This window comes from Metarhizium acridum (genome assembly GCF_019434415.1).
Source record: "Metarhizium acridum strain ARSEF 324 chromosome Unknown scaffold_72, whole genome shotgun sequence".
Classification (NCBI taxonomy): domain Eukaryota; kingdom Fungi; phylum Ascomycota; class Sordariomycetes; order Hypocreales; family Clavicipitaceae; genus Metarhizium; species Metarhizium acridum.
In genome coordinates this window covers 39,246-62,095 of record NW_027094019.1, presented here as the reverse complement: position 1 = coordinate 62,095, position 22,850 = coordinate 39,246, and the positions used below count along the sequence as shown (strand labels likewise).

General features: G+C 51.1%; 10 protein-coding genes across 12 annotated transcripts; 4 read left to right on the top strand and 6 right to left on the bottom strand.

Moving 5' to 3' along the window:
* Positions 1 to 2,312, top strand: J3458_006832 (uncharacterized protein; the record flags this gene model as incomplete). The annotated part of the gene is made up of 1 exon (XM_066119065.1): positions 1 to 2,312. One exon carries the CDS (start codon positions 1 to 3, stop codon positions 715 to 717), a length of 717 nt encoding a protein of 238 aa, XP_065975699.1. The 3' UTR covers positions 718 to 2,312.
* Positions 934 to 1,335, bottom strand: J3458_006831 (uncharacterized protein; the record flags this gene model as incomplete). Its single annotated transcript, XM_066119064.1, has 1 exon — positions 934 to 1,335. The coding sequence occupies one exon, from the start codon at positions 1,333 to 1,335 to the stop codon at positions 934 to 936; it is 402 nt and encodes a 133-aa protein (XP_065975700.1).
* A 2,341-nt stretch (positions 2,313 to 4,653) lies between the features above and the next one.
* J3458_006830 (uncharacterized protein) lies at positions 4,654 to 5,912 on the top strand (the record flags this gene model as incomplete). The annotated part of the gene is made up of 3 exons (XM_066119063.1): positions 4,654 to 4,854; positions 4,923 to 5,631; positions 5,698 to 5,912. The coding sequence occupies 3 exons, from the start codon at positions 4,654 to 4,656 to the stop codon at positions 5,910 to 5,912; spliced, it is 1,125 nt and encodes a 374-aa protein (XP_065975698.1).
* A 2,237-nt stretch (positions 5,913 to 8,149) lies between these two features.
* On the top strand, positions 8,150 to 8,686 carry J3458_006829 (uncharacterized protein; the record flags this gene model as incomplete). The annotated part of the gene is made up of 2 exons (XM_007814472.1): positions 8,150 to 8,241; positions 8,314 to 8,686. The coding sequence occupies 2 exons, from the start codon at positions 8,150 to 8,152 to the stop codon at positions 8,684 to 8,686; spliced, it is 465 nt and encodes a 154-aa protein (XP_007812663.1).
* Positions 8,687 to 9,243: 557 nt separating this feature from the next.
* On the bottom strand, positions 9,244 to 11,940 carry J3458_006828 (uncharacterized protein). The gene is made up of 3 exons (XM_066119062.1): positions 11,600 to 11,940; positions 10,762 to 11,468; positions 9,244 to 10,703 (listed from the first exon to the last, which is right to left on the bottom strand). Exons 1-3 carry the CDS (start codon positions 11,784 to 11,786, stop codon positions 10,173 to 10,175), a joined length of 1,425 nt encoding a protein of 474 aa, XP_065975697.1. The 5' UTR covers positions 11,787 to 11,940; the 3' UTR covers positions 9,244 to 10,172.
* Positions 11,941 to 12,264: 324 nt separating this feature from the next.
* Positions 12,265 to 14,276, bottom strand: J3458_006827 (uncharacterized protein). The gene is made up of 2 exons (XM_066119061.1): positions 13,419 to 14,276; positions 12,265 to 13,354 (listed from the first exon to the last, which is right to left on the bottom strand). Exon 1 carries the CDS (start codon positions 14,167 to 14,169, stop codon positions 13,951 to 13,953), a length of 219 nt encoding a protein of 72 aa, XP_065975696.1. The 5' UTR covers positions 14,170 to 14,276; the 3' UTR covers positions 12,265 to 13,354; positions 13,419 to 13,950.
* Positions 14,277 to 14,484: 208 nt separating this feature from the next.
* On the bottom strand, positions 14,485 to 15,783 carry ERV1_1 (Flavin-linked sulfhydryl oxidase of the mitochondrial IMS). Of its 2 annotated transcripts, XM_007808250.2 has the most exons (2): positions 15,515 to 15,783; positions 14,485 to 15,436 (listed from the first exon to the last, which is right to left on the bottom strand). In XM_007808250.2, exons 1-2 carry the CDS (start codon positions 15,628 to 15,630, stop codon positions 14,971 to 14,973), a joined length of 582 nt encoding a protein of 193 aa, XP_007806441.1. In that variant the 5' UTR covers positions 15,631 to 15,783; the 3' UTR covers positions 14,485 to 14,970. The 2 variants fall into 2 exon arrangements, with proteins under 2 accessions (XP_007806441.1, XP_065975695.1); XM_066119060.1 differs by having other exon boundaries at positions 14,744 to 15,783.
* A 296-nt stretch (positions 15,784 to 16,079) lies between these two features.
* Positions 16,080 to 17,149, top strand: HEM4_1 (uroporphyrinogen-III synthase; the record flags this gene model as incomplete). The annotated part of the gene is made up of 2 exons (XM_007808249.2): positions 16,080 to 16,410; positions 16,521 to 17,149. 2 exons carry the CDS (start codon positions 16,080 to 16,082, stop codon positions 17,147 to 17,149), a joined length of 960 nt encoding a protein of 319 aa, XP_007806440.2.
* Positions 17,150 to 17,554: 405 nt separating this feature from the next.
* Positions 17,555 to 18,536, bottom strand: OXR1_1 (oxidation resistance protein 1; the record flags this gene model as incomplete). The annotated part of the gene is made up of 2 exons (XM_007808248.1): positions 17,555 to 17,980; positions 18,135 to 18,536. 2 exons carry the CDS (start codon positions 18,534 to 18,536, stop codon positions 17,555 to 17,557), a joined length of 828 nt encoding a protein of 275 aa, XP_007806439.1.
* A 1,025-nt stretch (positions 18,537 to 19,561) lies between these two features.
* J3458_006823 (uncharacterized protein) lies at positions 19,562 to 22,252 on the bottom strand. Of its 2 annotated transcripts, XM_007808247.2 has the most exons (4): positions 21,271 to 22,252; positions 20,987 to 21,182; positions 20,516 to 20,897; positions 19,562 to 20,352 (listed from the first exon to the last, which is right to left on the bottom strand). In XM_007808247.2, exons 1-4 carry the CDS (start codon positions 21,381 to 21,383, stop codon positions 19,976 to 19,978), a joined length of 1,068 nt encoding a protein of 355 aa, XP_007806438.1. In that variant the 5' UTR covers positions 21,384 to 22,252; the 3' UTR covers positions 19,562 to 19,975. The 2 variants fall into 2 exon arrangements, with proteins under 2 accessions (XP_007806438.1, XP_065975694.1); XM_066119059.1 differs by having other exon boundaries at positions 19,562 to 20,897; positions 20,987 to 22,252.
* Between the last annotated feature and the right edge of the window lie 598 nt (positions 22,253 to 22,850).

Below are 22,850 nucleotides of genomic sequence, written 5' to 3'. Positions count from 1 at the left end.
ATGGGAGAAGGCGCCATCACAGCGGCACGTACGGGCATCACAACGGTGACTGATTTCCGCATAAGCGAAGTAGCCGTCGGCCGTCAAGGCGCACCACTAGTCGCCTTTTTCGATGCTCTGCTGCCACACCACCCAACCAAGCTGCGGGCGTGTCAAAACATCAGCGGCATCGCCAGTGTGTGCTTCATCCCGCCAAACAGTCGAGGCGGGGTCGACCGATGCTACGAGTTCGACACCGGCCCGGGAAACGTTTATATTGGCGCCGCCGTTCGGCATTACACCGGCGGCGAGCGAGAATTCGACAAGGACGGAGAAATGGGGAGGCGAGGCGCCGTCGACCAGGCCCTGGTGGACGACTTCCTGTCTAGCCACGCGTACTTCTCGACGAGCATACCCAAGACAACAGGCCGCGAGGACTTCCGAGACACGCTGGCGCTGGAGCTGATTGCAAGGGCCGGGAAGAAGGGCCTGTCGCCGGACGATGTGGTGGCGACGATTACACGGATCACGGCGCAGTCAATTGTTGGACGTCCAATTCTCGTGCCGGATCGCGTTGAGACACGCAGGGAGCAGATCCTCGGGCGATTGTCTCCTGGCAACAACTACAGGAATCTCATGCACAGGGCGATGAGCTTTGGACCACCTGGTCAGAAATTGAGGCCAGTTAAAGCTTTGATAAACATAGTTGGCGGCAAGGTATTTGACAATAAATGGTAATTTGGGATAAGTGTCGCGGGATGAGTATTCCCGACTTCCAGTCGAGGAGTCGAGGACATGCTGTGTTGTTGGGTAAATGGGGGGGAAAGAAGTAACAAATTGCTCCTATACACAATCATCTGTTCCAATGAAAGCAAGCAAGGAAGAAAGTATTGCTGTCCCCTCGGGCACACACCATGTGAGAACCAGATCATCTCCCGATCCAAGCTCTAGAAACTAACTAGTCTTCTGCAACGATTCGCCGGTCGAGTGTTTCAGTCGTTGCTCTTCGTGAGCAATGACATCTTGAAAGGAATAGCGGATTCGCTGAAGAAACGGTGCAATAATCCCACCCCCTTCCTTTACTTCGTCGTGCGTCCCAGTCCTGTACTTGACACCACAAGCCCTTGCGGCCCTGATGCCATTTGTAGCACCCAGGTTCAGTTGTTTTGTCATCCATATGCGTACGTCGTGCAAGCCGTGAAGCAGTGACAGTGTCCGTACCCGAGACGACGCCATTCTCTCCAGATCTTTGCTCTCGATGCCATGGGGCGAGTAAACAACCGCCTCGCAGCCGTGGCCGGTTCCAAGGTCAAAGGCCACAAACGTAGCCGCGTGATAATTCAACATTGAAGGCATTTCCCGGCGTGACGACCCTGCCAATGGCTAACTGGTTTGGCAATGGACCAACTGTCAGCCGGGACCATTCCACTCCAGGGCCCAGGGGAGGCGTTGTAATGACTTGGTTGAAACGGCCCCGGGTGCGAATGAGGCCTGCCGCGACATCGGCAGCAAACACGGGTGTTGAAGGAGGCAGCTCTTCCAACGTCTCTCTGTGGCAGTGGCCCGCAAACTCGTGCGAAATTACGGAGTACAACGACGTCGATGAAGGATTCCGGGCCTGAAGCCGGCCCTTGCTCCCTTCTAGGCTCCGATCCAGCCTCTTGGCGGCCGAGCCGGCGAGGGTTTGACCCGAGCGGATGGTCATGGCCGTTGAGCGTGTTGGTTGATGTGGGACGACTTTCAATGTCTCGAAGCATCGTGTCCAGGTCGGCAATGGTCGCAACGCTTGGGGCAAGGACGTGCCACTGAGTACTGAACCACGACGCGGCATCACTTTGGGCCTTGGAGCCATGGGTCCAGGAGCATGTTGAACTACGGCAGCTGGAGGAGCCATGTTGTGTCTGCGTAGAGGTGGACCAGCACTGGGCGGGAAGCCGACTCTACGTACGACGACCATTGCTCCGAGTCGGTGATTTGAATAGTTGGCGGTGACGAACTGAGTGATGGTGGCGCCGTCGTGCCGCGTTTGTCAGATTTCCGCCGAGTGGTGGTTGCCTCTTCCATACCGCCCAGTCCTCGTGGGAAATACTCGGTCACTGTTGACGGAATCTACCGACTTCAGTTTGGTAAACTACTTGTTCTGCTACTTCGCTGCAAGGAGTCGGAGCACCCGGGTGTAAGGGACAACTATTTCCTGCGCAAGACGCTCAAGACGCTCGGGGTTTCTAGACCTCACTCACTTCTGTTCAATTCTGTCAGAGTTTTGTGATCAGATGGCGTCAGGGTTGCGGGCTCAAATCTGAGTTACACAGGACTCTGCAGATATCTGCATATGCATGCATGGAAGTTATGGAACCCCGTAGGCTGACGATGGTTGTCAGTTCCGCTCAACAGTTTGTAGGAGAGAGATTCAATAGAATCGGACAGACGATTGGGCCTTGGATGGCCCGAGAAAGAGTGGAAACATCTGATTTCATCTCGCGGGCGAGAGAAAGAATCCTTGTGATAATGTTGGCCACGCTTCTTCAACCACAGCACCGCAGACATGACCCTTGTTACACATCAGCCGCAGGACCAGCTACAAGGGCTGATGTGGTTTGGATGCCTTTTTCCGTTGTCTCAATTGTTGAAAATAGCTACATTGTTTCTTGTTCATGTCCCTTGATTCCCGACTTCTTCAAGTAAAGGAAGAAGAAACAAGTTACTTCCGCGTTGGCGCAATTGAACACGGTGACTGGCGAGACCACAGTTTACTTCGCTTTTGTTGTGACGAACACATTTTCACTCAATGCAAAAATGTTGATTACTTTACAGAACACCATGCGGGTGCCGGATGTGTCTCCTGCCGGCGAACTATTCTCCAAGTTCCACCGCATCAGCCTTGTCTATGATCTCACACGCGAATTTCGGCATATGCACCCTGCATACTCTGTAGTTTTCGTCAACAGGCGCACCATCCATTGCCCGTCGAGCTCTATAATGCACAGGACCAGTTCAATGCAGTGTCCGGTGGCGTCACTCTCCCAAGGGCAGAGAACTCAATGCTACTCCAGCCCCCAATCTGACCGTGCACGCCAACACCAAGCCGGATGAAGCCATAGTCGCGCCTCTATGATGTCCTTTATCCAACGATAGTTTTGTTTTGTCATCTCCAGGCTGGTACTCTTTTGCGTGAGCTCGGCAACGATGGCACCGTTACCAGCGTCGCTGAGCAGATTCGTTACCCATACGAGGCAAGACGATGATATTGAGATTTGGAATTGATTAGCGCACCTCCAACCTTTGACCCGTGCGTGCGCGATTCCCGAAGCAAAGACCAACTGTGAAGCAGCTGTGCAGTCGACGCTACGAGCCTCGGGCGGTGCATTCACATTTTACTTTTGGCCTCGACGCAGGTCTAGATGATGAAGATGAAATGCAGACCTTGATCTCGACAGTGTCCTCCCCCCTCCCAAGGCCGCAATTCAACCAAGTGAGACAAAACTAATGCAGTCTGTTCACCATTGCGCTCGGAGCGCGCATGACCCCGGTTCCCGGGGCCGAATCCCTCTTGTCCAACCGCGTGCTGCTGAGCTAATGAGCCGTTGGCGTGTTGGCGCAAGGAGCTTTACGGCAAAATTGGACCTCGAGCTGTTTACAGCGCAACCCCCATTTTGCGACTGAATTGACGTATCTAACGCCTCGCCGAGGGTGGCGTCCTGGTTAAACCAACTTGGACTGCTCTCCACCTTGTCGTCCGACATCTACGGCTGTTGCCTTTGATCGCCATCTGCCGGATACAAACCGATATGCAACCCGTAGTTTTGCCCAATAGCTATGGCTCAGCTTGCATTTGTCATTATGATATCCCCATACCAAGTCGGCCCGCGCAGCGTAATGATCAGATGACGGGGTAGTATTAGTATTACTATAGTACCGAGTATCAAGGTGCGAACGCAACACACAGACCTTTTTCGTCGCGCAGACTTGCAGAAATCCCCGGTTCAACTCGACAGGGGAGCCCAAGGGACTGACTGGGCTGTCCATGAACATCAGTAGTAGTACCAAGAACGGACAACGGCATTGGAACACTGTGAGGATGCTCTGGCTGGCGAACGGACGCTTTGCTGGCCCCGTTTTGACAGGGCCAAGTGAGTACTTGCTTTGCCGAAGCTCTCTACTCGATTCCATTGCACCTAAAGCGTTCCTCGGAGACTCCTGAGCAGGCCTGGGGTGTCCTGCGCCCGTCGTTGACAAAATCCCAAGCTGTGGTGGAGTCTCATGTCGTAGACATCGCAGCAAAGTGCAAACCACGACGCCCAGGTGCATGTCAGGTCGCATTTTTCGGATGCCAAGCATGTTTGGCGTTTGTCGTTGTGTCCACTTGGTGTAGATGATGGTAATGGTTGACTCTTCACGGCCCTAGCAGACCCGAGATGACTCTATGACGACTATATCAGATCCAAGTCAGGACTCTTTGTTTATATGAAGACCATGTCTGCGGCTTGGTGCACACCCTTGTTCAAGATCTCATCACATCTAGCTGCACTCCTTATCCAGTTACCCAGTACGATCAGCGTATTCGTTTTTTTTTTTTTTTTTGTTTTTTCCCGAGCCAGCTACCACTCCGTACTGAGACTCAGAGCGGTCGTTTGGAAAAGAACTCACCCCAGGACACATAAACACCACGCAACAATGTTGAAGTCAGGCCTGATCTTGACGTTGGCTGCCGTGGCTTCGGCTCGTCACTGCCAGAACATTACAGTTCCAGTATCAATCAGCTCGCGCAATGGTGTTTTCGACCTGGCGCCCCCTTCAACCAACATCGAGGTCACCAACTTGTTCTTGAGAACAGCCTGGCCTGGAAACAACGGCACCGCCAGTGTTTTGAAAGGAGTGAGTGCTTCATTCACAAGTGCCAAACGCCGGTCAAGACAACTAACCAGTCATTGCGACATGTCCAGTACAAGACGGTGTCTGGAGAGTATAAGCTTGCCGCTACCTATTGCGAGCCAGATGATGGCCCCGGCCACACCCTCCAGATCCTCACTCACGGCGTTGGATTCGACCGCAGCTACTGGGACTTTCCCTTTGGCAGCTACAATTACAGCTACGTGAACCGGGCCCTCGATGCCGGCTACTCAACGCTCACCTGGGACCGCCTCGGCATCGGCCATTCCTCCCACGGCGACCCCGTCAACGAGATTCAAATCTTTCTCGAAGTCGCCGCCCTCAAGGCCCTGACGGACATTGCGCGGCATGGACAATTGTGCGGAGTCTCGCACAGGTTCGACAAGACGGTCCACCTGGGACACTCGTTTGGCTCGGCCATGACCTACGCCCTGACGGCCTCGCACCCCAACATCACCGACGGCATCGTCCTCACCGGCTTCAGCCAAGTCCCCCAGTTCATGGCGTACTTCGCCCTCGGCGCAAACTTTGCCCCCGTCGGCGAAAACGACGTCCTCGCCAGGCAATACGCCGCCGGCTACGTGGCTCCCAGGGACAGCATCGGCGTCCACATCAACTTCTTTGGGCCCGGGGACTTTGACCCCGAAGTGCTCAAGGTTGCTACCCAGACGGGCCAACCCGCCGCCGTGGGAGAGCTGCTGACTGTCGGCTCCGTGCCCAAGTCCAGCGAGTTTCCCGGTCCCGTCATGATCATCACCGGTGGTAAGTGCCGACATGTTGTTCCCAACTCTACAGTCTCGGCCCAGTTAACAAAGCTGATCGCGGCAGATCGCGACATCCCGTTCTGCGGCGGCAACTGCATGAACACCATGGCCATCAACGGTTCCGCCCCCAACCTGGTCGAGTACTCCAAGGGCAGCTTCAAAAAGGCCTGTGCCTTCCAGGCCACGGTCGTCCCCAACGCCGGCCACGGTCTGAACTACAACTACAACGCACCAGATGTCTACAGGGCCATTACGGACTTTATCAAAGCCAACGTCTAGACGCAGCACGTGTGGCAGCTATTTTGTGGTTCTCGTACAAAGTTTAGAGGAGTATTTACAAGAGTCTCAGTCACCTACACAATGTAATATCTTGTTCACTGTATGGCACATAGAATGACCAGAAAAGAAGATGAAATGGAATATATTCATGGCCCCCGACACCCCTTGAAAAGCGCATCTCATCCCTTGACAAGCTCCTCTAAGCGAGCTCTCTCAATTGCGCCACACGGGGGAACTTTCAGAAAACTCTGATCAAACAAAGCAACGGCAGGAAATGACACGATATTACGCCTGGATGATCGGCCCAAATTGCTTTTTGAGAGGCGAGACAACTACTGCCAAAAACCACCTTGCTTCCCGAAAGAAGAAACGCCGTCGAGACATGCAGCCGTAACGGCCACTTGGTTGTGCAGTTTGTCATTGCGACCTCAATATTCTCGGGCAGCGCGCTCATAAAGAAGCAAGTAATGTGTGTGTACCATGTACGACCTGAGGTCGGGATTATATTGCAATTGATTTTTATTCCGCGGTTGCACAGCGATGGGTATTTCGGCATCGGCTGGATCGCCAGGCAAGGGCTTGTAATGGGGGTGCTGAGATTGCCGAGCGTGACGTGCATGTCGTGACCGGTGAGGCGGCCTTGGTAATTTTTTTCTTTTTTCGTGCGACGTCCCTTTCCAGGACGTATTTACATTGTAAGGATCAATGGGGAGTTGACGCGTGTTTGTACGGGAGTAGACGAGGGCTTTTTGGTGAGGCTGTTTCATTTTTTGACTCGGCGCTTGGGGCTCGTGTGTGCTTTCGGTCTCGGAAGGAAAGCACGTTGCCCTGCTTTTCGCTACTCGTGCTAGCGGAGCAAGACTCAAGGCTCGAGGACCTTTGTATCTCATACCAGGCGCAAAGTCTCTGAATAGCTGCTCTCTCCACGTGGCTTGCTCCTCGCCCGGTGGCCGAGTCTGGCTTTCCCTTCTCCGTCGCCAGCTCTCGTCTGTTTGGCGCAGCGCCACGCCGTGCGAGCCCGAGACGTCGTCGAAGTGGTGCGAGCGAAGGTCGCAGTTTGTCCATGGTGAACCGAGCCAAGTGAACCCCAACCTCACGGATCACGAGAACAGGGACACGCAGCGTTGAAGGGAGACGCCCTCCCAATCGTACGTTAGGAAGTGGACGTAGGCGTCGTGTGAAACACGGACGACGTGGCTGTCCTCACCGTCTGAAAGTGTTTTCAGTGCTGGTCTATTCGCCTTTGTCCGTTCAACAACCTTGTTGTCTATTTCTGGGGCGAGGAAGCTCCCCTCGCTCTTTTCCGTCCACCAAGGTGACACTGTCGGATGGAGGAGTCGACGCTGTCGCCAAATTCAGCGCGGAGGGCAGCGTAGGGCGACGCCCGTGGATGTGACTCAGTGAGTTCCGGGTCGACCAGGGGCCCAGGGCGTCGTTTCCGGGCAAGACGTCGTGTAGGCCTTGTGCGTGGCGGACGACATGGAGAATTGGTGGCATTCTGGAGGCTCAATGCGATGCTCGTAGTTGTAATATTTGTTGACGATGGTGAGGGCTGGTTTTGCCAATGGAGGTACTACGTAGTCGAGGAGCGTGCCTCGCCTGCCTTTTCCCCAGTAGCCATTTGCTTCTGTGATGGCAACATGGCCAAGCTCATACTTGTGAGTAAAAATGTTCACTTGTTGTCTGCGGGGTTGTCTTCGGCTGGTGCATGACTGGCATCCTGTCGTTGTCGGCTCTCGGTAAGGCGAGTCACGGAAAACGCAACCGAGCCAACAATTGCAAATGCTGCTTCGTCAAAGCTTGCTGTCGGTGACTTCGGCTTCCACGATGCCTAGCTTGGTGGGAACAATGATTGAAGGTTCGGGAACAGGGCCACGCTTGCAACGGGAAACATGGCCACGGCGAGAGGTGGGAGGTCGAGGCACATATGCCCCCTCACTGGCACACTCGGCCTCCAAACTTAATTCCCTCATCGTCATCAAAGTACGCAGTCGGGTTCCAGAGCCCGAGAGGGCAACGCACCGCTCTGACAAACACCGTCAAACACCGACACAAGGCTTGCTCTAGACCGGCCAAGATATCGCCAATCAAGCAGCATAGTGGCGGTGGTGCAAGGTATATAGGCAGCGTCATGCGCCATCCTCTGCGGCAAATCGCTGTCCAAATACATTGATTCAATTGTGATTCGTATCCATAATTATCGTGAAAGCACCAGCTACTTTCTTAGCAAGGTCAAGATGAGTCAAGAAGGAAAGGCGCCCTATCCCCCTTTTACCGCCGAGACGGCCAGGATCAAGGTCAAGGCAGCACAGGATGCATGGAACACAAAGTAAGTGGCCGTGTCGTACCTTGACACGGATTCATCAGTGCCTGCGGAGAGTACAAAACTAAGGGCTCAAAGGGATCCCGATGCCGTCAAGATGGCTTACACGCCGGACTCGATCTGGCGGAACCGCGACCAATTTCTCGTAGGCCGTCATGCCATCAAAGAATTCCTTTCCAAGAAGTGGGACAAGGAGCAGGGATATCGCCTGCGGAAGGAGTTGTTTGCTTTCACCGACGACAAAATTGCCGTCCAGTTCTGGTACGAGTGGCACGATCAGTCGGGCCAGTGGTGGCGCACCTACGGACTTGAAGACTGGACTTTTGCGGACAATGGCTTAATGAGAAAGCGTCAGATGAGTGGCAATGATGTCAAGATTACTGAGGAAGAGAGATGGTACAAGGATGGCGTCGACGTGAATAGCGTCAAATTATCTGAAAGGCACTGGTAGGAAGCGAAAACATCCAGAACAGGGCCGGGGAAGGTTGGCATACTCGGAACAGTTACTCGTCTGCTTAGCTAGGCTATATCGCCCGTGTTACATCCAGATTGGCTTTGACCGTCTTGGGGAGGTTCAGCATCGGTGATTGACAGAATCTTGGGACATACAAAGCCCGGGCTGCTAGGGCAAACTATAAGCGAGGGTGCGCTTAAGCCAACGAAAGCTCATCGTCTGTCCAAAGACGGGCTGATTTACAACCACAAGACATGTCTTCAACCTTGTGGAAAGGCGCGACTAGACCTTTTCATTCGAGAGTACGCGGCGTTCATGGATGGCTACCCTCATTATGCCAGCCATCAACTGAAAACCAATGCAGCCCGCCGGCGACGGCAAGCAATCCATGTTGCAAGGTCTGATTCTATACAAAATAGATCAACTAGAAGTTTCATTGGAACGTGCATAGCACCTATATTGTTTAATGTATCAGGGTTTGTTCCAAGAATCTTCTTCCCTCTGGGTGACCGGGTCACCACTTCAGACATACAAGACCTCGGCGGTGGGCGTCACAATTGTTACTATTTCACCTCATTGGTGGAGAGATGCATGTCGCATTTTCCTAATGCGTACAATATGTTTCCATTATCATCAATACACTTCATCAGTCGACTGACTAGAGTAAGCAGACGCGCCGCTGAATGATCATCGCCATATGATCCTGCCAGTCGCCAATGAAGCATGCCACAAATCAGCCAAAGACATTCCGTCTCGACTTTGGTATAAATTAATGAGTCCGAGAGAAAATACATACGAAATCAATTGTGCCCAATGCCTTCTCAAGCTGCCGTCGTGCATATCAGTGTCCAGGATAATTCTGACAGTCGCACCATTCCCCATCGTTTGCAGCAAGCCAATTCCTATAAGCCATTTTTTCATGCTGTTGCCCTGGCTACCCTGTGCTGAGTTGTGTTTTCACTGTTTATATGGCATGGTTGTCCTGGGACAAAACCCGGTTGACGATCTTCGCAATAATCACGCTTATACTGGCAATTTACGGGCGACATCACCTTTGAAAATGTGGTGCAGGTAGAAGGCGCCATTTGATTGCAACTACACTCATGTATTCATTACCTATTACTCCTTCCTTGCATTTGTTTTGGCACTGGCCTCGGCTGTCATCAACAGTAATCTCGGCGCATCCTTCTTTGGCATATATATCTCAACAAGCTGCAATTGGTTCGCGGCTTTAAAAGAAGGGCTTGCAAGCAACTCATTCAACTCATCCTTTGTTTTCACAGCAAACTTCTGAGCCTTCCCTTGGCCGCCGAAAACATCAACAAGGGCCCGATTGTCCCATTTGGCAATATCGTTGTAAGTTGCATCCATACCATGGATAAATCGCTCAATAGTGAAACCCTCGTTACAAATGACAAATCTATACGCAAGTCAGTATCCTGGCATGGCAGATTTGTTGCTGTGCTCCTTCACTGGAGGTAACTCACATGATGGGGCTCAGCTCATGGCGTATCATGGTGCTCAGTTCCTGAGCAGTCAACTGAATTGAGCCATCCCCAACAAACAAAATGGTCCTTCGCTTCTCACCCATTTCCCTGGCGGCGAGTGCGGCTCCCTGACATGCACCTACTGACCATCCTATACTGCCCCAGAGAACCTGACTCATTGCCGTTACTCCGGAGGGAAACTTGGTGTCCCAGATACCAAAATTTGAAGTCCCTGTTTCTGTGACAACAATGTCATTATCAGTAAGGAATTCGCCAAGACGTGGCCAGAACCAAGCATGAGTGATTGTCGCCGATTCATCATGGTGTTCCTTTGCCTCATTCCGAACGGTGGGGGAAGCGCGGATGCTGAGCTGTTTAGGATCAACTCGCTTGACAATTTTCTGCAGAACTCCCTTCATCCTCACCCCAGGATATGTTGAATATCTCACAACACAATGGTCGCTGTGAAGGTCGATGCTGTTCAGCTGTGATGTTCTGTAAGAGAAGCCAGCCGTATTGAAGTCACTCTAGGCATCGTGTGTTAGCATCAAGACTCATATTTCCGGGATGGGTATGCGTGAATACCTTCAAAGCGCCAATAGACACAACCAGATCTGATGATTCCACAATGTTCTTCACTTCCGGAGGGTGTGAGCCGCTTCCAGCGTAGACACCACCAAAATTGTCATGTTGTTCATTGACAGCACTCTTGCCCATTGGGGTGACAAAGACGGGCAGATTCGTCTTGGCCAAAAGATCATGAACCTCTGGAAGGACGCGGTGACGTACGGCACAGGCGTCAACGAGCAGCACCGGGTTCTTGGCAGCGTTGAGGTATTTCATGATGACATCAACAACATAATCCTCCTTTTCTGGATCATTCTGTGGCTCCGTCAGGTCAATTGGCCGATCAAGCCGTGCCCCTTCCACCTTGGCGTCGGCCATATCCGTCGGTAGGGTGATGTAGACGGGTCGCGAATGAACCCAGCACTCACGCAAAGCATGATCAATTTGGTCCGCAATTTCCGATGGCCTATTCAACTTGGCAACCTGGCATGAAATTTGAGAACTCATGTTGGCGAACACGTTGAAGTCCCCATTGCCCAGGGTGTGGTGCAGAAGCATGCCGTCTCGTTGCGAGAGCGTCGACGGGTACCCGACAATATGCACAACAGGTATATGCTCAGAAAAGGCCCCCGCGACACCATTGATGGCAGAAAGCTCTCCTACACCGAATGTAGTGATGAGCGCACCGATCTGCTTTATACGGGCGTACCCATCCGCAGCGTAGGCTGTAGAGAAAAAACACAAGTTAGAACGGGTTTCTCTCTCGCCCTTGAGCGGTGGAGGGCTTTAACGGCAAACAAATCGACCCATGATAGCACAGAAAAACTTCCTCGTCGAAGGCTATGAAAGGACTTACCGGCGTTCAGCTCATTGACACTGCCAACCCATTTCAGCCCACATTTGGGAAGATAGTCGAGTGCGACAAGATTATAGTCGCCGGGGACACCATGTACCGAGCGAACACCGACTTCATAGAGCCGCCGGAAGAGATATTCGGAGACATCAATCGGTTTGCGCAGGCTTTGAACGCGTATGTCGGCCATGATGGATGGACTGTCGTATCACGATTGATAGCTATGGATCGGGACTGGTCCTTGATTAAAGCTATCTAGCTAGGTGAATTGGAGGCTTTTTATAGATATCGTAGGTCATCCGTTGGGTAATTTAATGAGGGATTTATCTGTACCGAGGAGGACAGCTCCAATAGGGCCGTGGCGTGAGCCTTTGTGAGGCTGATTGAAGCTTTTTGGCAGCATGATGCGGATAAGCCGGCTTTGGTTGTAGAGTGGAGAGCTGATGATGGAGCAAGGGCTGCATGGTCTCATCATCCAATATGTACGTCACGGCGACCTGACACGCATCTGAGTGGAGGTCACTATTTTCGCCTGGCGCCACCTTGGCGCCATATGGCGCGGTGGATGCGTTGGATCTCGGTCCTGTCGCACAGTAACTGCCGAGATATAGATAAATACCGTGACGTGGCCATGCCCATTTTTTAGTATTTTTTTATGCAAGAGTTATGTGACCTGCAGATCGGATACGCTCCGGATAGAAAGGGAAATAACGCGAGAGAAGGGAGGAGAGAATCTTTTCCTTTCTTCTCCTCAAGTTTACTATTACTTTCAGCGGCGTCTACGGATTTAAACCCTCTCACAAGCCACCAGACATGACCTACATAAGCCCTATCAAACGCACTATGCGCCCCACTTCATGTAACGATACAAGATTTAAGCTCTTGGGTACGTAATCCTAGGCGCAATAAAACGCTACCTATAGGAACCAGGGGTGTGTGTCACACAATCCCTTTCTTGGTATTTTCTCGTGTGACACGATTTATTCCCGTTCCTTAAAAGACATGTCATGGCACATGCCATGGTCTCATCCGTTATATGGATCTCTCCCCGAAATTTTAAACTCGGCTGGCCATTCAAGAGCGACTCCCTTTTTTCGATATTGTTACAAGCTAGCCGCGTACCGCAACGTCTCACGGCATGAGGAATGGTTGTATATGTGTTCCTTTTGATCTTGGTGCGCAATTCGTCTTGGCAAGTGTCCGAACTTTGAAAGACCACTAGCTTCCCCAAGGTTACTCAGACTGCTCTTCACGTATGGCTTCAAAATTTCTGTTGTTTAGCTTTCTACTTATTCCCTTTTTTACTTATGTCTTCTCATAATCGAATTACCGAGCACAATAGTTTATACGACACTTTCACAGGCCTAATCATTAAAACTTAAAGGGCTACTCGTTACTACCACCATGATCCTCGGGATAGCAGGTACTTTCCTGTCTGTTGATCTGCGTATTATTTTTCCTGGCAACGTGAAAGTCAATCCACACAGACACCTAAAAGTACGACTGCGAGTTTGGTAGTTTTGGGCCTCGCCGAGATGTTTCTTAACAAGTTAGAACAAAACTACAATACAAGTCGCTTTTTTGAGCTGCTTGAATATCCTATCCCCTGTCCGAGGCCACACACACACAGAGAGAGAGAGCCAAAAGGGCGCACCTATAAGCTGGATATCGGGGGCATTCGACCGGGGGCCGCTGTCGCTGCATCTTTTTTGCTCCATGACTCGACGGTCAAACCCGAAGACCGTCGTGAGGGTATCACTGACATCGGACTCATTCGCTCGTTAGACGTATGCCTTCTGGGAGAAATTGCCGAGATGCTTACTGGTTCATACTCTATGAGAGGAAGCACCCTATTGTTAATGCTCCATCCCCTGTTCATTCTTCCTCTTACAGCGGGCATATAGTGCCAGGTACGGAATGGCGTTGCGAAGCACTCTTGGGACGTTGCTGTTAGTTCCATCACATCAGAGGTCACCAAGGTTCATCCTCAACAACAAACACTCATTTTTACCGCCATGTCATCGAATAACTCTTTTGCTAAATAGAGCAATATTGGGGTGCATACAGAGGAGTCGGTGAGTTTGGAACTTCCATTGCAGGTTATCCAAAAGTCTGCCCTACTCACACGCATGCGTCAATGGAAGCGCGTAGCATTAGAGGAGAGTAGAATTGTAGAATGATGGCGCAGGAACTAAACATGAACGTCCGGAGGGGAAAAGATAGAAAGAAGGAGGGGAAGGGGGGGGAGTATCGCGAGATGGAACATTCATTATTCATTCGTGCGCGTTTCCTCAATACCTACAAGCTAGAATAAGCACTGTAACCGCCATAAAGGTGTCAAAAATATCCATCTGTTACCGAGAATAGAAGAGGAGCATCAGGGCACCGATAATGGTAGCGCGAACGTTGACCACCATTACTGGAACCTCAGCCGGCGTATTCGCAATGCGAGCTGGGAGGCCGAATTCGAGCATGGCAGCTTGAGCATTGAATGGTGGCCAAAGGCCATCAAAGACCATTAAGGAGCCAGAAATGAGCGCAGAGATATGGCGGTGGTGGAAGTCTAGGATCATGATGGACAATGTAAAAGGGCTGCGTAAGTAGATTGGCTCTTTCCTTTAGCAGTCACTTCTAGTAAATAAAGGATGAAAGATGAAAGATGAAAGATGAAAGATGAAAGGTGGATGTACGAATGGTGTTGTTAATGATGTAGTAGAAAGGGGCGGGAGGGATAGTATTCAGTGTACGGAGTAAGGCTAGGGATTAATGCTTTTGAGCATAGGGCACTCTATCTCAGCTATCAGCTGATGGGATATGGACAAACAAGCTCGATTCTGTAGGTACTTGCGCTCCAAGAGTCAACTGAGATATGCATGACGATGTATCCAACCGCGTTATGGAGTAATATTGGTCGCTGGCATTGATGTCCGAGCCTGCAATCGCCCGGAATGAGCAAATTGATAAGGCGCCGTCAAGAGGCAGTGCATTCAAGAGCATTGTGTACCCAAAGCAACTGTCCATATCGGTGCCAAAGATCAGGAGATTGGGACACCTTGGCCATGCGCACAATTTTGTTGCTACTCGACTACTCGGTGCGAGGTAGTTGGTGTAATATACAACAGTATGCCAGAGAGGAGAATGTATACAAGTCTAAATCTATATGCCTGTCGCCGACCCAATATATGCGCCTTTCTTCTCGTCAATATCGTACAGCGTGCGGATGCGCGTTGTTGAGGCTGGAAACCTCTACTCGCTGTCTACACGGCCTCCAAAAGCAGCTGTTGTGTCATGATGCGCCCGTTCGTTGGTAAATCCTAAAAAGCAAAAATGCAAAACCTAGTCAACCGGCTTGTGAGTTGACAGCGTAGTTATTCTCAGTCGCATCGTCCATCTTTCCACCCAGTACGCCAACGCTCCTGCCACCGTGAACAGTCAAATTCTGGTTTGCCCAACTTTCGGTTGACGTCGTTGTGAGCACCGCATAGCCATTTGCCAAAATCGTCGCGACTCTCAACCCTCGGTACCTCCCGTCCGATGTATGTTCTGAAATCTTCGGCACAAACCCAGCATGGGTACAATTTGGAGAAGAGCTTGACAAAGCTCAAAAGATCCGACTGTTGTGACGTGGATGGCGACTCGGGATACGAGGCCGCTATAGAATGAAGAAGCGTCCATGTTCCGCGCCCCAGGACTTCCACATCTGGAGGGCAATCTGATGGCGGATTGCTTGGCTGCGACGTATCCGTGGCCGATGTCTTGTTGCTACTCGCTGGGTTGTTTTGGCGGGCATTTTCCTTAGTCATGGCAGCCCATGCGGCAAAGGATGTGCAGCTTCGACAACTGAAGTGATTATCAGACAATCAAGTTTCTCATATTTGCAACTCGACGCCTTGAAAGAAAAAGGCAAGGTTCACTCACGGCTTGCCGTCCTTGCCCAAGACAATGCCCTTGGGCAGTTTCTTGGGTTGATGGTCTCCGTTCGCAGCTTTCAGCGGCGCCACGGCGGATTCACTATCGCGAGCATCATCCTCCATGATCGGCTGTCCAGACCCTCTTGCGATTGACGGTCAATGTCGAAGCCCTATGGCCGTTTTATGTCTCCCTCTGAGGAAAATGCGATGTTGAGAAAGAAGCCAGCTGATGTGAAGATTATTTGTCAGCCACCAGCCGCCGATGATGGCTACAGCTGAGCCGTTGTTGCATCGTAGCATGGGGGACGAGAACCCAAGTCGAGTTATTATCGATAAGCCACAGTGCTAACAAATTGCCCACCACCACCAAGTATCAAGGTACTAGGTCGGTACTAATTGTAGAGTCTTTTGCGATGTATCTTGCCATTGTTTCCATGTTCTAATGGTGTTACGGGATTCTCCAAGGCGATTTAATAGGAGTTCGACCTACTTGATACCTTACGCGACTCTGGCTGCAATCTTGCGGAAAACCAAGAAGCCTATACGCCGTCGTTATACAACAAACTCCAAGCATGGCATCGCAATCTCCGGATACCGAGTCAGGCCATACAGCAGCCTCAAAGGTGCCCATATTGCTTCTCAAAACAAGATCAACACCAAGTGATGCTTATGAGGAAATCTTGACAACTTCAGGACCCACGAACGAGTCACTCGGTCGAAAGTTTGACCCTCAATTTGTCCCTGTACTACGTCATCGGTTTGATGCCGGCGGGATGCAGAGAATAAGGGCTTTGCTTCGAGCTAAGGAGATCGGCAATACACCGGGTTGTAAGTATGGAGGAATGATATTTACGTCTCAGCGAGCCGTGGAAGCTTTTACCAAAGTGGTCAACGACGAGAGAGGTATGATACATCATGGCCTCTCCTCCTACTCTGTGCCATGGTCTGCCGGCAAGCTCTCTCAACCCCTATGCGTGACCCGCGGTGCTAATACCAAATATGAAAATATGCAGGAGGACTTGGAGAATCGCCGTTTCTTCAAAATACGCCAATATACAGCGTCGGGCCCGCGACTACCCGTGCGTTAAGGGCTATCCAAGTAGAGCCGCCGCTACAAATATGTGGCGAACACACGGGCAATGGCGAGGCTCTGGCGGCATATATTCAACAACACTATGGACAGTGGTACCATGATCGCGAAGTCCGGCCTCCCCTTCTGTTCCTGGTCGGTGAGCAACGCCGTGACGTCATCCCCAGAGTCCTGATGGACCCCAGTTTACCACATGGCGAAAGGATCATCGTCGACGAGGTGGTGATATACGGCACTGGCGTTATGGAATCATTTTCGGAGGTATTCGAATCCATACTGAATGACACCCGACATGAGCCTGAGCGGTGGGTTGTTGTATTCTCCCCCACGGGGTGTGACACCATGCTTCGAGGGTTGGGACTGCTTGATGAGAGTGATGGGAAAGTCAATTTAGAACGCAGGGATGGCAGGACTTTTATTGCGACAATCGGTCCAACAACAAGGGCGCATTTGGTCAACCGCTTCGGGTTTGAGCCAGATGTGTGTGCCGAATCACCCAGCCCGGATGGAATCCTGCATGGTATTACAAAGTTCACCACAGGCCACACCTGAAACTGGCGCAATCATACTCTTTGTTGTTGTTGTTTTTAGACTATGGATTCTATAGCTGTAAAAAGACTGTTGCATGTTGTCGGCTAAACCACTTGCAAATCACGCCCTCCTTGTATTCTCCAGGGTATCCGTTTTGTATTCCTCAACAATAGTTTTGAAACCGTTCCTCTCTCAGGCGCTCAGGCGGCCCCCCCGGCGGGTTGCAGTTTGACTTCCGTCTCCCCCAAACAGTGTGTCTTTCGGGGGCGGTAATCGACTGTTGATGGCAGTCTGCTGCGCTGTCTAACAGCATATTTTGATGGCATATCGCACACTTGTGTCATAGACCTTGCAATTGTATAAAAGTAATCAGCCATCCCACGCAGGCAACATCACGAAGGTGTGTTGAAAACCCAAGGTGGACGACTATGCACCAAGAACCCATAGCTCGACACCCCAGACACCAAACTTTTCACCTGCATCGCTAAGCGGCTCGTTGCCGAAAGTCTCGCATTGTGAACTGTGTCCAATATCCAGGGAGTCATCAAGCCAAAGTCCGTAGTGCCCACCGCCAGAGCCGACGGAGACGAAACCTGTTTCGCAATTTATATAACAATCATTCAGGCCGCTATACGGAAATGCTTTGAATCGTACGGACTCAGACGGGGTGGAAGTCCCGCTCTCCGACGACGGTATCGGTGCGAGGGTCGTGCTTCGAGTAAGGTTCGTCGTATCGGCTGATGGGGGCAAGGGGAGGGAGGCGAGAATCGAGGCTTTCCAGAGAAAGCATTCGCCATTGCCGAAGTACGAAGGAGATGGGTGAGGATACTCTGAGAGATAAGCTCCGAAGGTCTGCATCGTTTTACCAGCCACAACATGTTGTAAGCCCATGTAAGTCCTGATAGGAGCATGACTACCGCTAACGCCTTGTTCATGATGCGATTGGGAGAAAAAAAAAAGAAGAAGAAAAGAAGGAAAAGAGGACTAGTGACAAGTGCAGACTCACCCCGCCTTCTTGGTCTTTGACCACAAGCACGAAGCCAACTCTGAGGCCCTCATAGTGCCGGCATTTCTGATACAATGTAGACAAACTAGCGCCGTCCTGCTCAAGACTGTAAACTAAATGCCAATCGTCGACAATACGCAGCCTCTCCGGTACCATGGTCCGGATCTCCTCTGCAATAGCACTGGTCAGTAACCGGGCTGCGATCGGGGTATTGTCGCGATACCCATGTAGGATCAGCGGCTCCAGCGGAGGAGGGCGAAATGGGCTGGCGGTAAGAGCACGCCGACCGCTTGGAGTGAAGACGCCATTTACGCCGTCCTTGCCTTGGTCGTCGCTGGTATCTGCTTCGCTTCCGAGCTTTGTGTCTTCCGTCGAAAAGCGCCGTATCAGCCCCGTCCACATGCTGCCTAGATACAGACGTGAATGCGGGCGGGGATGGCGGGGAAAGGAAGTGCGGTGTATTGGTGTTGCCAGGCTGGCCCGTTGCTCAGATTTCCCCTAGCTCGTAGCCTGGAAGGGGATATCGGGTCGGATACATGAAGGATTTATGTTTTGAGATGAATCGAGGACGACATAGTTGCAGAAGGGAGCCACAGTGGAGATGATTACATGCTCGGTATAGATGCGTGCCCTGGGTAAGCTCCAGTGTTTGTGCAGGATAACTAACATGTAACCACTTAGCCTGGGTGCGTAGGCAGAAGAACCTTGGAAGCTGTCGGTGCGAATTGCTGCAGGCCAAGACGTTAGTCTCTACCTGATGCAAATATCTCAATCACTAAATGGAAACCAAACATTGAGCAAACGAGGACCGGAGTAGCTATGCATTTTCCGGCACCGTTTAGGCGACCGATGTTTTATTACATCAACGGCGTTATGATGTGGGTCACGAGCGTATTTGAGTTGTCGATGGGCCGAGACTAGAGCATTGAGAATCTGAGAAAATGCCTTGATTGCTATGCAGGCGACTGTGGATAATGGCCGTTGAATGACTCCCGTGTAGCGACACCTGGATGCTTGGATACCGCAGCCTCTATCGCAGAGAAGTTTGTTGCAGAGCCCAGTCGCAACCGGTTGGCAGTGACATTCCGACCCCATCTGCCCAGGCCATGGCCTTACTGCGATGTCCCCGATATTATACATGTGTCTGGTAAATTCCGGACACAACCGATCATAGTCACGTAATCGATCTGCCCTGTGGGCTCTTCGTTGTCTCTGCTGCATCTAGCGCTGAAATATTGTTCATGGCGTGTAACGGCTCTATTTCTTGCGACTCCGCCTATTGCTCAGTCACATACCAGGCCAGTTCGTGACCTACACAATAGAAGCTGATGTCTCCTCCACGTTGTGGGTTTTGAGCTTGAAGTACTGTTTTAGCTTTCCAAGGAAAGGCACCATCAGTTTCTTCTTCTTTGTTTTTAAAAAAAGAGAAAAGGAAAGAATGTTTATATTTTTATTTTTGTAAAAAAAAAGTTGGCTCAACTATGACAAATCATTTTTGCTTTGCAGATACTAAACTGTTCGTAGACAACTGGCTATTCTCCCCCGTCACAAGCTGGTCTCCTGCCTGCTCGTCCGGCGCACATGGGAGTATCTATCCGCAACATTCAAGAAAATTGCAACATCATTCCATCCAAGTATTGCACTGTCACATGGAAGTCGAGGTAAAATGAGTACTGTTCTGCTACTTTGTTGCTTCAGGTTCACCCACTCCCCTGGCACCTCCGGTCAATGCAGCCTGGTGGACATTAAGATTTTCTAATCCATCGAACCAGTCCTCCCGAAGAAAGCTCCCTCCCAAGCCTCATGTTTTTGTATTCGTGTCCATCTTCAACCAAGTTCTCTTACCTCATAATCTCCTGATAAATGAGTTGTTTCAGCTGTTCTTTGCTCAGGGTATCCTTGTGTTTGTCAAAGTCGAAAAATTCTTCAGGAGTCGGAGGTGCAGTTGGCTCATCCTCGGGGTCGTGATACGGCTCCAGGTAGGGATGCTTTAGAGCTTCCTCAACTGTGATGCGCTTGACAGGATTGAAAGCTAATAGCTTTTCGAGGAGATCGAGTGCCAAGTCAGACGTTTTTGGAAATAGAGTCCTGAATGGCACCTTCTTCTTGAATGGTAGAGACCGGATATACTCTCTAGCACGCCGCGACTTGATGCCATAGTAGTCTTCCATGGTAGGTGTGCCGAGAACATCGAGAATCAGAGTCAACTGGTGATGATCTACAACATAGCGCGACTGTCAGCGTCATGTTTCCGTAGCCACCACTGCCTCGAAGGCTACCTGCTGCCACCACCTCATACGATAACAACAACAACAAAAAAAAAAACACTCCCTCGAGGGAAAGCGGGGTTCGGGTTGGGATCGTTGATTGTTGCCACTTACAGTCTTTACCAGGGAACAGAGGTTTTCCACTGAGCATTTCGGCCAAGATGCAACCGACAGACCAAACGTCAATGGCCTTTGTGTATTCCTTGAACGTTAACATAATCTCTGGGGCACGATACCATCGTGTTGCAACATATTCCGTCATGAAACCAGAATTGTCTTCTTGAGATGCAGCCGATCTTGCCAGGCCAAAGTCACAGACTTTCAAGTCGCAATTGGCATTGAGAAGTAGGTTGGATGGTTTCAGATCTCTGTGCAGAACGTTTGCTGAATGCATTGCTTTCAATGCGCGCAAGGTTTGATAGATGAAATACTGGCAGTGATCGTCTGAGAGATCCTGTGTTCGGATGACTCTGTGCATATCAGTCTCCATCAATTCCTGAAGCATTGCATGTATGGTTAGCATGTTAACCGCAGTAGAGTAGTTGAACGGCCAACAAGTGGCCGAGACATCGGCGACAGACTCACCTGAATAAGATAGACCTCATTGAATGTATCGTAGCCACGGGGCTTCTGGATATCGAGGATAGAGATGATGTTCTCGTGATTGAAGTAGCGAAGGAGCTTCATTTCGCGCAAAGTTCGGAGACAAAACATGGAATGATCGAATGGAGTGATCTTCTTGATCGCAACCTTCTGCCCTGACGGTTTGTGTATCGCGGAGCTACACATTTACCCTTGTAAGCAAGTAGGCATTTTGGCTTGCTACCTTTCAGACAGGTCTCTCAGTAGCTCACGACAAACGCACTCACCAAACGACTCCATATGCACCTTCTCCTACAACATCTTGAATGTCGTATTGCTCGCTGACATTGAAAGAAATCTTGCGGGAGCCTCCAGCATTTGGAGGATTCGTACGGGACATGATGTTCTGATGAGACACGTCTGTTTGGCAATGGCGGGGTAAAAAGCACGACGGCGAAGTACGAGAGGGGATGTCGAGCAGCGGTAACCTTTCAAAATCGCCCAAGGAGCCTGTATGCCGTCGGGCAGTGTAGTCGTTCCGGCGCTGAGATAATTTGAAGGTAGAAATGACAAAACGCTTTCTCCACGGATTGAAAGGAAGGGTGATGACGAAAGGTGAGACTGGACGAATGATGCTCAACTTGAAAACGACGGACACACCCTGAAATTTACGAGGCGGCTGTCAAGGTGTTAAGACAAACCCCCGCTCGGGCCTCGTGTTCTAAAGTCGACGGTTGGCGGGCAAGGGAATGACAAAAGGATCGCAGTGCGGCGAGAATCAATCTGGAATAGAGCCGTCGAGTAAAGTAAGATTCTCTGTCTTGAAGACTAGCGTGCAAGGCAATGGCGGTTTGAAATCACAAATGGGCGACGACGCGAGACGACGAGCCAAGGTGAGGCGAGGACGATGGCTAAGGTGCCGGTTGCTAAGATTATCGACGGCAGGTGGGGTCTGGTTCAATGTTGGTCTGGTGGGTGAAAAAGGGGTGGGGGGGTTCCTTCAGGTGTCTCCAGGCGCCTTCAGGTGGTAAGGTTGCCAGTGTCAGTCAAGACGAGGCACCAGACGCTTTGTGAGTTTCAAGTCGGGTAAGAGACCAGAATAAACCAGGAGCAGGGGCGCAAAGGCGCAAGGGCTCAAGGTCTTTTGAGCTTTCAAAGTTGTTGTCAGTCTGTCAGTCAGTCAGTCAGCGACACAATGGGGCCATGCAAACGACAGCATCGAATGCTATTATTGTCCAAAGGTCCCGTCTGGCCAAAAGGGTCAACTGGTAGCTTCGAGCAGTGAACGCCTTAAACTGTCCTTGGGGCAGCACCCAGCGGCCTTTTAAAAGCAAAGGAACTGAGGGGTCCGAGTTCCACCATGCGAACAGAGTACGCAGTACTACTCCGCACCGAGTACAAGGTCTACACTACACTAGGAGCACGGAGTACCGAATACTCAGTACGGAAATGCCTTGGACTCGAAATGACAAGGGGTTTAAGCAGCATTCGTCAATGTTGCAACCCGCTCTGAAATCACTGGTGGTGGTGAGCACTGGGTGGCCTCAATGGTCATCGGTTCCTTAACGGCGGAACAAAGTGCATGGATTGGGTCAAAGGCAGGCAACACACCTGAGGCTAGTTGACCACACAAAGCCATCAAAATTGGAGGCCAGGCCAGGCCCGTCCCGCCCAAGCCAATGGACGACCCGATAGTTGCGCGGCGTGACTTTAGTGTTGCAAAGAGAAACTACCTGCAGTTGTATGTCGGGCCATCACATCATCCATCATCCACCGTCCATTCGTCCATCGTCCATTGAGAACGGTGCCAATGCAGAGTGGTCAACTCCAAGATGCACCAACTATTGGGCCCTTGGCACTGCTTCAG